At 37.3% G+C, this 15091-nt stretch overlaps 1 protein-coding gene across 1 annotated transcript in view; it reads right to left on the bottom strand.

Moving 5' to 3' along the window:
• The window catches only part of LOC150107569 (uncharacterized), a 613086-nt gene that overhangs the window by 54231 nt on the left and 543764 nt on the right, over positions 1-15091 (bottom strand). The window contains exons 26-27 of the mRNA XM_090392132.1: positions 11068-11109; positions 4105-4155 (exon numbers count right to left, since the gene is read on the bottom strand). Coding sequence (XP_090248258.1) covers positions 4105-4155; positions 11068-11109 — 93 coding nt within the window. The remainder of the gene's footprint in view (positions 1-4104; positions 4156-11067; positions 11110-15091) is intronic.

Raw genomic sequence — 15091 nt, 5'->3', positions numbered from 1 at the left:
TTAGCACATTCTCTCATGACCCGTGGCAAAATCTCATCTTGTCCCACTGTTTCATTGACATGCAGTGTATTCAGTATTTGAAACACAGTCTCTTCTTGCACTTCTAAACCTTGAGCTGCCCTATCACTCTAGCATTAAAACCTACTTCTCCAGGATGAAATACCCAATAAAGTGTTCATTAAAAACTCCACTATGGACTTTTCATCAGTCACTCTATTCCCATTTTTATCCAACAATGTCATTCTTCCACAATCATTTCTCCTTCTACTGGCCACATAGCGAAAAAATTGCATAGAATTTAATTTTCTTTGGATTTCAGAGCAAATGTCTTCTCATATTCCAGTTTTGCCTTCCTTACCACCATACTAGCATCTCCTGGTCTGAGTCTCATATTCTTCATGCATCTGTTCTCCATCCTTCTAGTTATATCTTTTCCATAATCTCTCTTTTGCCTGCAATTGTCATTTGATATTGTTTGTCATCCACTTTACACCAAAATGTGCTCTCTTCTTTACTCACAGTATACAACATGCTACTGCTGCTAATAAACATTCCTTCAAGTTCCGAAGGGCTGCTGATATCTCGTCCTTCCAATTCCTCTCTCCGTGGAACTGTCCCAAGGTGATATCTAAGACTATTGTTATCACCTGCCTTATAATTCCACATGCATTACTTTCTCTTTGGTACTCCTGCATAACTATTCATCTTCCAAGTCAAAACCACATTGTCTCTCTCTCTCTCTCTCTCCAACTGGAGGTAGAGATGTCATCTAAGTTATAATCAGAACTTCTTATCTGATTCAATCTACATGTTGTCTAAGACATTTGTCCCTCAAATATTCCAGAAATTCCATTCCCTTATTACTTCATGCAGTTTCCTCTTCTCGATTTATACTGCTGTGATTAAAATCTCCCATAACAATCATTCTTCTTGCACTTGCCAAGTTCAGCTTCCTAAACATCTCCTGCTCTTCACCCTCTATGCTCTCTGATTTGTAGCAACACCCTACAGAATAGCTTATCTTGCCCACCTCTACCTCACATCATATTTATTTTGCTTACATTTAGGTTATGGATTCAAACAAAAATACAATTTCTTGTTAACTTTAATACACTTTGTAACCAATTGAGTGAAAAAACTTTCCATCAGTGAGAGAGCATCACTGATGTAAAGTAGGGCAAGTGAAGATGAAAGCACAGAGATCTTGGGTACTCCAGCATTGATGGAAAAGTTTGATGAGAGAAAAACATCCACAATGTTGCAATGAATGACCAGAAAGGAAACTGGCAATCTGCTCACAAAGTATAGAGAGAGAGAGAGAGAGAGAGAGAAACAGACATATATACAGACAGACAGAGACCATAATATGGCAGCTTGGTAAGAAGGTCATGATGCCAGACCTGAACAAATGTTTTGGAAATATCAAGAGTGATCACATGAGTTTCTCTGAACTTTTCCATGGCATGTGTCCAAAGGTGGGTAAGGTTAGTGAGGAGGAGGCCTGCTGTAGAATGAGAATGGCAAAATCCATACTGGTGATTGCTAATTAACTGATGGGTCTATCTAGGTAGTTGAAAAAGTTGACTTTGACCTTCTACATCACTCTGAGAGTGTTGTAGTGAGGACAATGGTACAATAGTTTCTATGCTATTGGAGGGCTGCCAGATGAGTATGACATCTTAGAAAGGCAACACAGGATAGAGTGCACAAGCTCTTTTACAACTGAAGGTTACCATCTAGGTCAGAGGACTTATCAGTATCAAAGCTACTGAATAGTTTTCTGATGTCTTTTTGGCAAAAGATTAGAGGAATCATACTGTGAGTAGTTTGCAGAATAGTAGGAGGTGATTTGCTTTGGTCATCTAAATAAGAATTGGAGGAAAACACTGATGCCAAAAGATCTGCCTTAGATTTAAGAGGTGGTACCATTGTTCCATCAGGATGTTAGAGGCAGCACCATAGTAGGACAGAAATTTGGATCCCTTGCAAAGACTTTTGAGCAAAACTTTTTACCCAAATTTTTCCATGCCTTGGCAAGAGATCTGAATCTTCAACTACTTTTGATCAGGAGGCAAACTTAGTGCATTTGTTCCTTACAAAATCTGCTTTAGATTTATTGATGTTATGTGATGTATGCTGAGTGAGGAGTTTTTAACTTGAGCCACTGAGCATCATATGCTGCAGTCTAGCTTGGACTGTTTTGACACATTTCAATTTGTTGAAAAACCAAGGGTTGGGGGGTTCTGAGTGGAATGCAGAATAAAAGCAGTCATTCCTGCAAGAATTATATTGGTTATTAGATTAGGAGAGCCAATGCAAAAATCAGACAATCATGGAAAAAGAGGTATAGAAATTTCCAAAGGAATCCAGATTGTCATTATTGTATAAAAAAGAATAAAAATATATACTTTTAGCTAGAAAATCATATCATGTGGAATTTATTTGTAAAGCTATGTAGGATATAAAATCTAATATAAAAATATACTATTTCCTATACAGTCGAGCCTCATTTAACATCAAGCTCGGTTTATGTCTTTTTGTTTAGCATCAAAGCTTCAATTGGTCTACATGCATTCATTCATTCAGCTTTGGGGACAATAAATTTTGAAAACATCAATAAATGAAATGGATTACATAAAATCCCATTGACATTAAAATCCATTTAACGTCACTTTTTCCCAGAATGAATTAGAGATGTTAAATGAGGGTCTACTGTATTTCGCCTAAGTCAAACTGGGATTATTAGGGAACAATATACAGATAAAGATATATGCATGGAGGCCAATATGAGTAAGTGAAACTGAAGTAAAGAAAAGACCTCGAGTCTTAAATTGCACAACCTATTGAGTAGGTACTGTACTCTTGGTTATTGAGCTGATAGTTTGAGGATGAGTGTTTCCAAAATGTTAGATGGTTTTAGTCATCCAAATTTATTGAGGTTCAGATAGTTTTTCAAGGAAGAGGCAGAATTAGGGAAACTCTTTCATACTTAAGTTGCTTCTGTGAAGAGTGATGGTCTTTCTCCAGTGAATTGTGAGGCAAGTACCTTTCTTCACAGAAGCAAATACAAGTATTAAAGACTTTTTCTTGAAACTGCTTCTTTGCAAAATTATCCAATGTTAAATTTGGAAAACACTCATCCTCAGAACATTATTATTATTATTATTATTATTATTATTATTATTCGAGCCTCCATGGAGTCAAAAGACTCATCGTGGAAGGTCCTTCCTAAGAAACACAAAGTCTATCAAGACTCATTGAGGGGAGGCCCCCCCTCCCCCTTAAGAAACACAAAGTCTATCATACCACTCCTTGAACTCATTGACCATTCTCGCTCTCACCACGCCATCAGGCAATGCATTCCATGGTTCGATGGCTAAGAGTGGACACCCAAAGTGGTGCAATTTAGGATTTTACATTTTCTTAACATCAAACTCATTTATATATGTAGTGGCTGCATGCACATTTCTTTATCTATTGTTTCCTCATGATGTCAATTTGACTTTGGTGAAATGCATGAAATAGTAACTTAATTACTTTATTTATTATATTACCAATGTTATGACTTTTTTAAAAATACCAATGTGAGTTTAATAATATATAATTAACACGTTCGCTGCCAACTACGAGTATACTCGTAGTTGGTAAACCAGCTACACAAGCCAGCTATGAGTATACTCGTATGACGCTTACCGCCAGCAACGAGATTACTATACTGACCTTGAAGAAGTGAAAATGCTTGGCTTGTGGAGCTAGCATCAAAACTGTGTATTCTCATAGATTCTCATATATGCTCTGCACAAGCCAACTACGAGTATACTCGTATGACGCTCACCGCTGGCAACGAGATTACCATACTGATCTTGAAGAAGTGAAATTGCTTGGCGTAGGGGAACAGACTATGCTGAGGTGGCATGGCAGCGAACGTGTTAAAACCTTAATATCTTTTCTGAATGCATCAATATAAAAAGTATACTTTTGTTATTAAACAAAATTATATGAGATGTGACATTTATTTGTATAGCTATGCTGAAAACACACACACACATAGTCACTTATTATATTTAGTAAATTACTAAACTGTTAACCACTAAGTACACTTACTTGCTTACTTTTATTTTCAGATGGATGATTTGAAATACACATTGAATGAGCCTATGAGAAATTAACAAAACACAATTAACACCTTATGTTAATTTCATTACTGATATTTGCTAAGAAGAGGCATTAATAAAATAATAAAAATCAAAAGCTTTACTAATTCTTTAATGTATGCTAATGATTGCTATTTTTTAAATTTCATAGAATTCTTGATTCTAGAAGCCATGGCAAACTTGATAGAAAGTCATCTAGAGTATTATTATTATTATTATTATCAACATTAGACCTCCATGGATGTCTGAAGACTGACAATGAGAGGTTGCCACTATCACTCACTCACTCACTCTCACTCTCACACACACACACACACACACACACCATTCCTCAAATTAATTCACCATTTCTGCACTCCCCTCATTCTCATGCAATGCATTCCATTTAGCAGTCACTCTCAATGCAAAGAATATACTCCTCATCTCTTTGTTCAAATCCTTGTTGCACAGTTTTAGAAAAGGCCTCTACTATGAAAAATACTATACTATGAATACTATACCATCCAACTATTACTATACTAGCCAGCCTGGTTGGCAGAGTGGTTAATGTATCCACTCTTCAGCCAAAAGGCTGTGGGTTCGAATTCAATCATGGGCTTGGATGTTTGTGATTGTCTGTGAAAAATACTAGTGGTAGTGGTGGGTGGTAGATGGCGTTGGTGTAGTTGCAGTCAGTTGGTGATTGAATGGTGGAGATGGAGTTGTAGAGCAGGTGCCCTCCCTCGATGAGCCCTTAGACTCCCTGGAGGTGTCAAATAATAACAACAACAATAATAATATTAACTTTGCATCATCATCATCATCAGCAAACAACTGCATATCTCCCTTTAACTTATTTGCTATATCATTTATATACAAATTAAACAATAGTAGTCCAAGAACAGAGCCCTTCAGCACACCCTTAATCACATGCCTTCTCCTGAAGTCTGCTCCTCCATATACTATTTTTTGTATCTGTCCATGAGCCACCCTTTTATCCATAACACCATTTTCATATCCATCCCCATTTGTTGCAGTTTGCATAATAAAATTCAATGTGGTTTCCTGTCAAACACCTTTGCAAAATACAGCAGTATCATCGTGTAGCCATTCCCTTTATCCAACTGCTGTCACTCTATTATAAAAAGTTAATAGATTGCTAAGGTATGACCTACCCTTCACAAAGCCATGCTGCCCCTTAGAGTATCATGTTCTTATCCACCCATTCTGAAATTCTGTGTTTGACCAAATTTTTCAGTACTTTTACCACCACTCTTGAAATACTGTTTTGTCTATATGTTAGTATATGGTATATATTGTTCAAAATGTCCCATAAAGTAATTAGCTAGATTAGGGGAAATGGAGATCCCATAACTGTTCTTTCTACCTGTATATATAAGTTGTTCTGACAACTGAAGTATCCTGAATTAATGCCAAAGTCAAATAAATTTACAATATCAGGAGGATATCAATTGTATCACACAGAGAGATGTTTGTAATGAAACTACATCAAAACTTACTAGATCTGTGGATTGTAAGGATAATCGTGAAAGTTTATTATTGAAATCTATTGAATTTTTTTAAGAAAGAAGCGGAGTTTTCTGTAAATGCAGAGATAGGTGTCTTGAGAGTTTATAAGTCAGACATCTTATGCACTTCACTATAAGTCTCAATGGAATATTTTCTTTATGTAATTTAGGAAAGTCATAAAGTCTAGGAAGAAAACTATGATGAACATTTAGCCTTTTTATGGTTTCTTCATCCTAAGAATGACCTTTATCTAAGAGACTGAAGCATAACCTACTCAATTTATAATTGAGTTGGGTCTTTATCAATGCTTCTGTATGTAGCATAGAAGTAGAAAATTAAGTTTTCTACAGCAATAGTTCTTATCATGAATGACAACTGCACAACCTTTGTTGGCCTTAGTAATAAATGTGTTCTTATTACGTTTTAGAAAAGATAAGGCATGAAATTGTGGTGATGGGCAGTAGATGGCATTGATGTAGATGATTGGTAGTAGAGGTTCGGTGTAGTGGTGGACACGGAGAGTTGTACAGTAGGTGTCCTCTTGCGATGAGTCTTCGGACTCCTTGGAGGTGTCATGAATAATAATAATAATAATTCCTTTTTAGATAGGTTGCTTTGAGGAGATATTGATCTGATAAAATATATGCTGACTGAAAGTTTCAATCAGCATATATATACTGATTTGAAGCTATAGCTGACTTGATACTGACAGGTTTGGGCCCATGCACTAACTGGTAGCAGGCCTATGGAACCACAGTTTTAATTGATGTACCCTCAAAATGGAGGAAATTTATGCGTCTCTAAGTATGTTTGATATGACCTTGAAAGGTATCACTCCCACTGCACAGTGAGGGGGGGGGAAGAAACCAGGATCTCTGGTCTGGAGACCAAACATGGCATTTGACACTTCACACCTCCAATAGGATAGGTGGTGGTGGTGGATTTCACTGGGCGATAAAAGATATCTAGCACCAATTTTGCCAATATGAAAGAAGGCATAATTGCTGGAAAGCAAGAATTGAGTAAGGAAATGATTAAGATGAGAAATCAGCTGCAGTGCATGCAAAATGTGATTAGACATTTGGTGAATATGAATAAATAATAATAAAAGAGCCTCTGTAGCTCAGTCAGTATACATGAAGCCCTTTGGTCAGAAAGACCTGGGTTTGATTTCCATCCGTGACATGAGGAACCTTTATCTGGTCTCCTTTGAAGAAAAATGAGTTAGCCAGTCTCATATGGAGGGGGGGTCACCCGGAAACTCGGGTTTTTCGTTCCCCCAGAACAGGCAAACTGGCCTGGTGAACACACACACACGGATTACAGTCAGGAATACCTAAGACCCAGCCATAGGCCTGATTTGTCAGTTATGCCAGTCCCGAGCCCGTATAAAATTAAGGGGGATTGAGATGGTGCCGTACTTCCCTATAAAAAGGGCCACACAGCCCTTTATTTAATTTAATTTATTTAATGTATCATCATACATTAAATAAATAAATAAATAAAAAGAATAAAATGAAAGATAATGGAGGTAAAAAAAGAGGCATATGAGAGAGAGATTCTATTATAAAAGATAGCTATGGTGAATAAGAAGGTGCACAATGTGCAGGATAAATTAAAGATCTGAAGAAATTATATTCTTGATTTAATCCTTTATCCAAGTGTAAGCAAACAAAGTTTGCCATGAAGTATCTTCACAACAGGGCTACTTCACATCAATTGCTTTAGTATCCCAGAATACAAAGCACACATCCTTTAGGGTGTGTATAATGCTACACATTATGGGAAGGATCACTATCCAGACTGATTTCAACCTTTATTGAGGTCTCATCAGTGGGATCTAGAAAGATCTAGAAGGGATACCAAGGTTAAAGTAATGCATCAATCATATATTTCCCATATACAAGTAGTGAATAGTGTATAAATGTATTATTAAATTAATCTTGATAGAGATAGATGTTGAAAGTTTTTTTTTTCTCACTTAGTTATTCTATAAATTAAAGAAGTCAAGAAATTATATTCTTGGTTTAATCCTTTATCCAAGCGTAAGCAAACAAAGTTTGCATGTGAAGTATGAAGTACTAAGGCAAGTAATGTGAAGTCATATAGTCTCTCTATACAAGTAGTCCTATCATGAATATACTTCATATACTTCTTACACTTGGATAAAGGATTAAACCAAGAATATAATTTCTCAGTATCTTTAATTTATAGAATAATCAAATGAAAAAACTTTCAACAAGCATGTGATGGAGTAAGTGATGGTGATGGTGGTAGACAGGAATGAATGATTTGGTTGAGCACAGAGAAAATGTGAGGATAGATATCAGGAAGTTATTGAGGAAAGTGAAAGACAACAATGTGACAGAACAGTTAGTGTGTTGATTATTTATGATGATAAGTTGAGACAACAAGCAAACAAATCATGACTAGCTAGCATGGTATCAGCTGAAGTCAGAGGTGATAAAAGAAATGAACAGAAGAATGAACAAGTGAAACCAAAGTGATTATGAATCAAGACGAGAGTAGTGTGAGATGAGAATGTGAGAAGAGGAATTCAAGCTGGATAGGGAAGCAAGGGGGGGGGGGGGCTAGGGAGAAACAGTATAAGCAGAACAGACTCTGAATTAATATTATTTTGTGACACCTCTAAGGAGTCCAAAGACTCGTTGAGGAAGGACACCTACTCTACAACTCTCCATGTCCACCACTTAATCCACCAACTACACTTAACCACCAATACCATTATCATCTACACCAATCAACAACTCAACCTTTCCTTCTGTGGAAAAATGATAGAACATGAGCCTCACCCAAAATACCTTGGAGTGAGCCTGGACAGAAGCCTAACCTATAAAAGGCACATCATCATCAACCTCTCCAATAAAATTAAAACCAGAAATAACATCATTTAAAGGCTTTCTGGAACAACCTGGGGTTGTAGTGCAGAAGTCCTAAGGTCGTCCTCACTAGCCCTTGCATTCTCTGCAGCAGAATATTGTGCCCCTGTCTGGGAAAGAAGTACACACACACACTAACATTATAGACATCCAGCTGAACTCTACCATGCACACAATTAGTGGGACAATGAGAAGCACCCCTCTCTCCTGGCTGCCTGTTTTAACTAACATTGCTCCACCACACATACGGAGAAGACAAGCCTTGATTAAGGAATTTAATAAAACAATGAGCAACCCGCTCCTACACCTACACCAGACTCTCATAAACCCGCCTGGTCTTCGCCTCAAATCTAGAAAGCCTCTCTGGTCCATGGATGAACTCTCTTCAGCTGTGCTGCCATCAATATCTGACATATGGATAGAATACTGGTCCAACAATCTCCCAACAAACAGCTTCCTGGTAGACGATCCCTGTGCTCCGCAGCCTGGTTTTGATCTTCCTAGGAAGATTTGTTCATCCATAAACAGGATCAGAACTAGTCAGGGCAGATGTGGCTATCTTCTACATAAATGGGGGGCTGTCAGATAACCCTTATTGGATCAGATGATTACTTATATTGTGTACGACTGTCCAATTTCACGGTGGTGGCCTACAGGACATCCACAAGGTGATGGATGAGGCCTTGAATTGGCTTTCCAGCCTGGACCTTGACCTGTAGTTGGTATGATGGTGATGGTGGTTATGGAGGAAACAGAAGATAATGGTCCCGTCTCACCACGAAGACGTTATTCTCGTAGTTACCCTCATAGTCCTCGTCATATTATCAGCAGAACTCCTCCTCATGTTAGAAGATGATGATACAGTGTGAAATGGGCCTCCTCTAATGGATCGAGTTTTCTCACACAAGATACAACTGCTCTCTACTTAAACCTTGGATACAGCTACGTTTATGTTGTGAAGTGTTGTGAGAACATGCAGCCTTGTCATACTTAGTGCAGTAGGACAATAATTGTCCCTGGCTTAATAATGACAACTTATTTTTGCTTTATAATTTAAAAAAAATGGGAAAGACTTAGAAAGCAAGTTGTGTCTTTTATGTAATGAACTTTTACATGTTAAGATTTTCATCATTTGTTTTCTGGAAATTGTGATTGTACTTTTCACTTACTAGTTTTCATGTAGCCATAAGCATAAATAAATAAATAAATCTACACCAATGCCATTTAATGCTGACCACTACTACTAGTATTTTTTGTCTGTAAACTTCGTGTGTGCTGAAGGCGATTTGTCTATATGTGGGATGAAAATCACAAGTTTCTGGGAAAAAAAAAAAACCTGCTACCTCTGTATGAGATCAGCTAACTCACCTTCAATTGAAAGGAAACCATATTAAGATTCCTCCCATCACAACGATAATCAAACGTAAGCCTTTTTCAATCAAAAGGCACAATGTACCATCATTCTTCCAATGTACTATCATTGTACCAACATCATTCTTCCAAATGGAAGAATGATGGTACAATACAGAGGCACTGTATATTTATAGAAGGCTGAAATACAAGGGGAAAATAATGGCAATGATTTTGAAACTGTATGATGGGAGGTGACAGACTGAAGGAAACGAAACTTGCAGACCCTTGTGAACAGAAGGATAGGGGATATGACTGAGATGTATAAGTTGATGAGGAATTGTCATGGACTCTACTTACTCTTCCTATCTTTGCTAGGGAGGCAATGTAGAACAAGAACAAGATAGAACCTTGTTCACACTCTTTTTACAACTTCCATCTCTGGAAGTTGTAAAACACTTTCAGGTAAAATGTGGTGAATGGGTTTAAAAGGCATGGTTCGATGATCTCTTTGTATTGCAGGAGGTCCACTATGAGAGTGGACCTCCTGCAATGAATATTTTGACTCCATGGTGGTGTATGTTAATAATAATACTAACAACAAATCCATTTCTGGAAGCTGCAGCACCATTTACAAGTGCTCAACCCCCTCCAAAAAAGGGGCGGTAAATTATTCAAAATCTGGTTGACCTTGATTCTGCAGAAGAACAGCATACCTGCAGCACAATGACCAAGGTCATCTCACACACACACACACACACACACACACACACACACACACACACACACACACACACACACACACACACACACACAGTAAGATGTTCAGCATTCGTCAGTTCAAATTTCATCTCATCATATGTAGTTTTTTAATGTGCTATACGTTAAAAAAATTTCTTTGTTCCATAAAGGTGATTAATGACTACATTGAAGGAATACAGTCTTTCATTTATATTTATTCAACAGAAATGAAATATTAGAATTAGAACTGAATTGGTTTTAATCTAAATTTCCTATTAAGTGTTTGTTTCATATTAAAACAACAACAATATCACAAGTAATACATTTTTTTTGTGATGATTGATTTATTTAGGATTAAATATATGTAAAAAAAAAAAAAACTGTGAATTAATCTCCCAACTTCATATACTTACATTTTCACTACAAAATGTATAACATAGGAAAATCAGAAAACCCTGTGAAAAAAATATAACAAAATATTAATTTCTATAATAAAATTGAACAAAATAGCAACAGAGAGCAATGAGTTATATTCTGTTCTATAGTAAATATTTATTATATATAAATTAAGTAGTTATTAAGTCAACTTCAAAGAAATTAGTGCAAAGAGAGCTTTCTGAACACTGAATTACTTACAGGACTGAAGGTACATTATGCATTCCACCATCCGCTTTCCTTCTACCTAGTCTAGCCATAAATACTGTTACACATTGCACAGCACATAAACCTTTAATCTATCAGTAAATCATTTACAGATTTCAGCACATACAAACCACATGTATAATGTATATAGAGTAGCACTCAATGTTCAAAATGTCCCCCTTTTGCCTTCACAAATGCCCAAAGTCTGTGAGGCCACATATCCATGGTGGCATGCACACATCCAATGGAAATGCTGCCACTATTCACTCTAAATCCACTTTCAGGCTGGCAATGCTGGAGTATCGTTTCTTGCAATCTACTCTCTCAAGCTCCGACCACAATTTGAAGTCCAACAGATTCAGATCAGGACTTCTTGGGCACAAAGAGGGGAATGTTAGGTACATTCTCCTCCAACCACTGTTGTGTGGTCCTCACTTTGCACCTCTGCAACTTATGCAGTGTAGGATGATAAAATCACCCTCTGCTGCATAAGTTGTGGTGATATGAAAATATTCTCATCTGTGAAGAGGATATCTCTGTCTGTTGTTCACATACTGAGAAGTGTCTTTGATTTTATCACTCTTTGCTATATAAGTTGTGGTGTCCAGTAGAGCGACAACAGTTCTCACTCCCAAGTCATTAATTAGTACATTGTTCTCTCATGATATCACTTTCTGTGTTTTCACAGGATTACAGCAGAAGCATGCCTTCAGAGCACGCAAACTGTTGCTCCTAATGCAACATAGTCGACTTGTTCTTTGGGGCTCAGTTATGTCTTTGTATCATTATAATGGTTAATAGTCCACAAACCCTACTGATCCTAAGTGTTTTTAGAATGTTGAAAATAACAGGCAGCTGCATGCCAACCTTGTGAAGTGATATTACAGCCACACGGTTCTCATAAACTCCCCACTACATGTTACCTGTACAGCTAGACAACTCTCTCTCTCTTTCTCTACTGATACACATGCAAATGTTATCTGTGTGCAGTGCCACTAATGGAATCAGGCTCACGGAATTTTCTGTGGGCAGCACAGGGTAGATGGCAGTTGCAATAGTATTTATGGCAAGACTGCATAATGAAAACTGGCTCAGAATATTCACATATTTGGACATTTAGGTTCAAAATGTCAAAAGATTATAAATTTTTCATTCCATTGATACTTCCATTTTATGCAACAGCTCTGGTACTTTCTCCTCATATTCCTGAGTTCCTTCCTCCAGTGTACAGATAACATTAAGCTCTATGTTTCATACTTGAGGCAGTTGTCTTACAGCAGTTCAATAAATTCAAGGACTGGTGGTGGGAGGACTAGGGGCCATACATGGAAGCTGAGCAAGAATGTGGTTAGCAGGGGTGTTAGAGCTAGGTTTTTTACTTGGAGAGTGGTGAATGAGTGGAATAAGCTGCCAGAGTCTGTTGTGGGTGCTATGACCATGAATGAGTTCAAGGCGAGGTATGATAGATACTGTGTGAATGTCAAATAGTTGTTCTTGACATGATGTTATGGTCTCCCTCGATGAGTCTGTCGCCTCCTTGGAGTTGCCCGATATAATAATAATAATAATAATAATGTTAGTAAGTGTAAAGTTATGTACTTTGGCGTGATTAGAGTTCCAGTGGCATATTATATTAGCAGGGTTATGCTACAAGGAACTGAAGAGGCAAGGGATCTTGGCATATTCGTGGATAGAAATTTAAAGTTCAAAGGTCACATAGCAAAAGTTGCAAATACAACTCAGAAGATAATTCCGATGTTGAAGCGAACCTTGACATGTAAGGATAAGTAAGTCATTTTGTCTCTTTATAAGGCTTTGATAAGACCACACCTGGATTATTGTGCACAGATTTGGTCTCCTAGGGAATAAAGAGGCTGTGGAAAGGGTGCAAAGAAGAGTTACAAAGATTATATCTGGATCATGGAATTTAGATTATGAGGATAGATTGCTAATATGTGGATTGGATTGTAAACTCTGGTTAAACGGAGAAAGAGGGGTGATATGACAGAGGTCTATAAACTTTTGAATGGGTGTTATAGGATATCAACTGATGAAATTTTTTGTTATATGGAAAGTGGGGAGAGAACACGGGGAGGCATCAATGGAGGTTAAATTTATTTGCCATCAAGAAAGGAGTAAGAGCTAGGTTTTTCTCCCAGAGAACAGTGAGTGAGTGGAATAATTTGCCCTTATGGGTAGTGAGTGCATCTAGTGTGAATGAATTTAAGGGAAGGTATGATAGCTGCTTTGGGTGATTTATAGCCTCTCTCGATGAGTCCTTGACTCCCTGGAGGTCTCAGATAATAATAATAATAATAATAATAATAATTAATCATGTTATTCACTATCAGTAAAATCATTTCTAAGGGACATTGTCATAAGCATTATCATCTCCAGCTGTTTCACAGTTCCAAACAATTTTAGGTGGACCAAACTTCTCAACCTGTATTATATCATTAGGCACATCAGTCATCCATCCCCTGTGGTAAGTCTTATACATTCTTCTTCTTCTTCTTCTTCTTGAGCCTTATCCCATCTACTTGTGGTCTGCCTTTTACAAGATGTGAATTTTTTATTTTTTAGTGATCCCAATTGACTTGTCGCAGAGCCTGATGTTGGTGAGAAATGTATTTATGTCTGTAGATTTGTGTTTTCACAGGGGCTGGTTTGTTTGTTTCGAGGGATCAAAAACTCTAGTTAGTGGGAGAAAAAAAAAATCCTCCCCCTCCATATGAGACCAGATAATTTACCTTTAGTCAAAAGAGACCATCTGCATCCTAAAGAGACTTCTGTATCCTAAAGGTTCCTCATATCATGGATGGAAATTGAACCCAGGTGTCTTTCCAACCAAAGGGCTTCGTCTATACCAACTGAGTTAAAGTGGATCTGTAAGGCTTATATAATGGTTATTCATAATGATATTATTTAAGGAGATTACATGCACAATATATATTAATATTTCCAATATTTTCACAAAGATAGTCATCGTCAGGGAATAATGAACAAATTGACATGTGCACACGGGAACTAGACAGGGTGAGTATGACCAAAGTAGAACAACAAAGACAAGTCTCAAGTTCTAAATAGTGTTCCCTATGGGCTGGGATGAATGTTCTTGGTTGTTAGGTTTAAGTTCTAAGGATGAGTGCTTCACAAATTTGAAGCATTTTCATAGAACCAAATTTATTGAGGTTAGTTCCTTAATTAAGGCTGAGGCAGATTCTAGGAAAAGCCTTTTATATTTAAATTTGCTCCAGTGGAGTAAGGTGGCCAATTTCCGTATATGTGGTAGGTGTCCAAGGCATGGTCAGAAGGTCCTGAAGTTGCTGTAGTGGTTGAACTGGAGGTAGTTGTTTTTTAGATTCTGATGAACCAAACTATTCATGCACTGGAAGAGGGGGGGGGGGGGGCTCACTGCTACACTGAATGCTGATGAGGCATCTCCATTGCTTCAATGGCTAAAGAATTTCAAAAAGTAAAAATTCGTTACATCTGTAAATTTGCATAACTATTAAATTCTACATCCAACCTCAACAACTACTGGAAAAAACATAATTATCCTTTTGTCCTTCATGCTAAAGCTAGAAGCTATCAGCATACTCAGTTGTGGCTATAACTACAGTCCCTCACCTAAAAAAATACCTATTGAAGAAATTATGATACAGATCAAAAAAGGGATTCACAGCCTTTGTACCCATATGGCAGACAATATTAGACTGGATGTAGTGAATGTCCTAACACAAGCAAAACTGCAAAAAAGAAACCTCTCTGAAAAGAATTTGAAGCACTAGCTGA

This window comes from Typopeltis vanoorti, chromosome 4 (genome assembly GCF_054136105.1).
Source record: "Typopeltis vanoorti isolate ZY-2024b chromosome 4, IOZ_Tvanoo_1.0, whole genome shotgun sequence".
Classification (NCBI taxonomy): domain Eukaryota; kingdom Metazoa; phylum Arthropoda; class Arachnida; order Uropygi; family Thelyphonidae; genus Typopeltis; species Typopeltis vanoorti.
The sequence above is the reverse complement of the archived record's forward strand: the minus strand, read 5'-3'. Positions and strand labels throughout refer to the sequence as shown.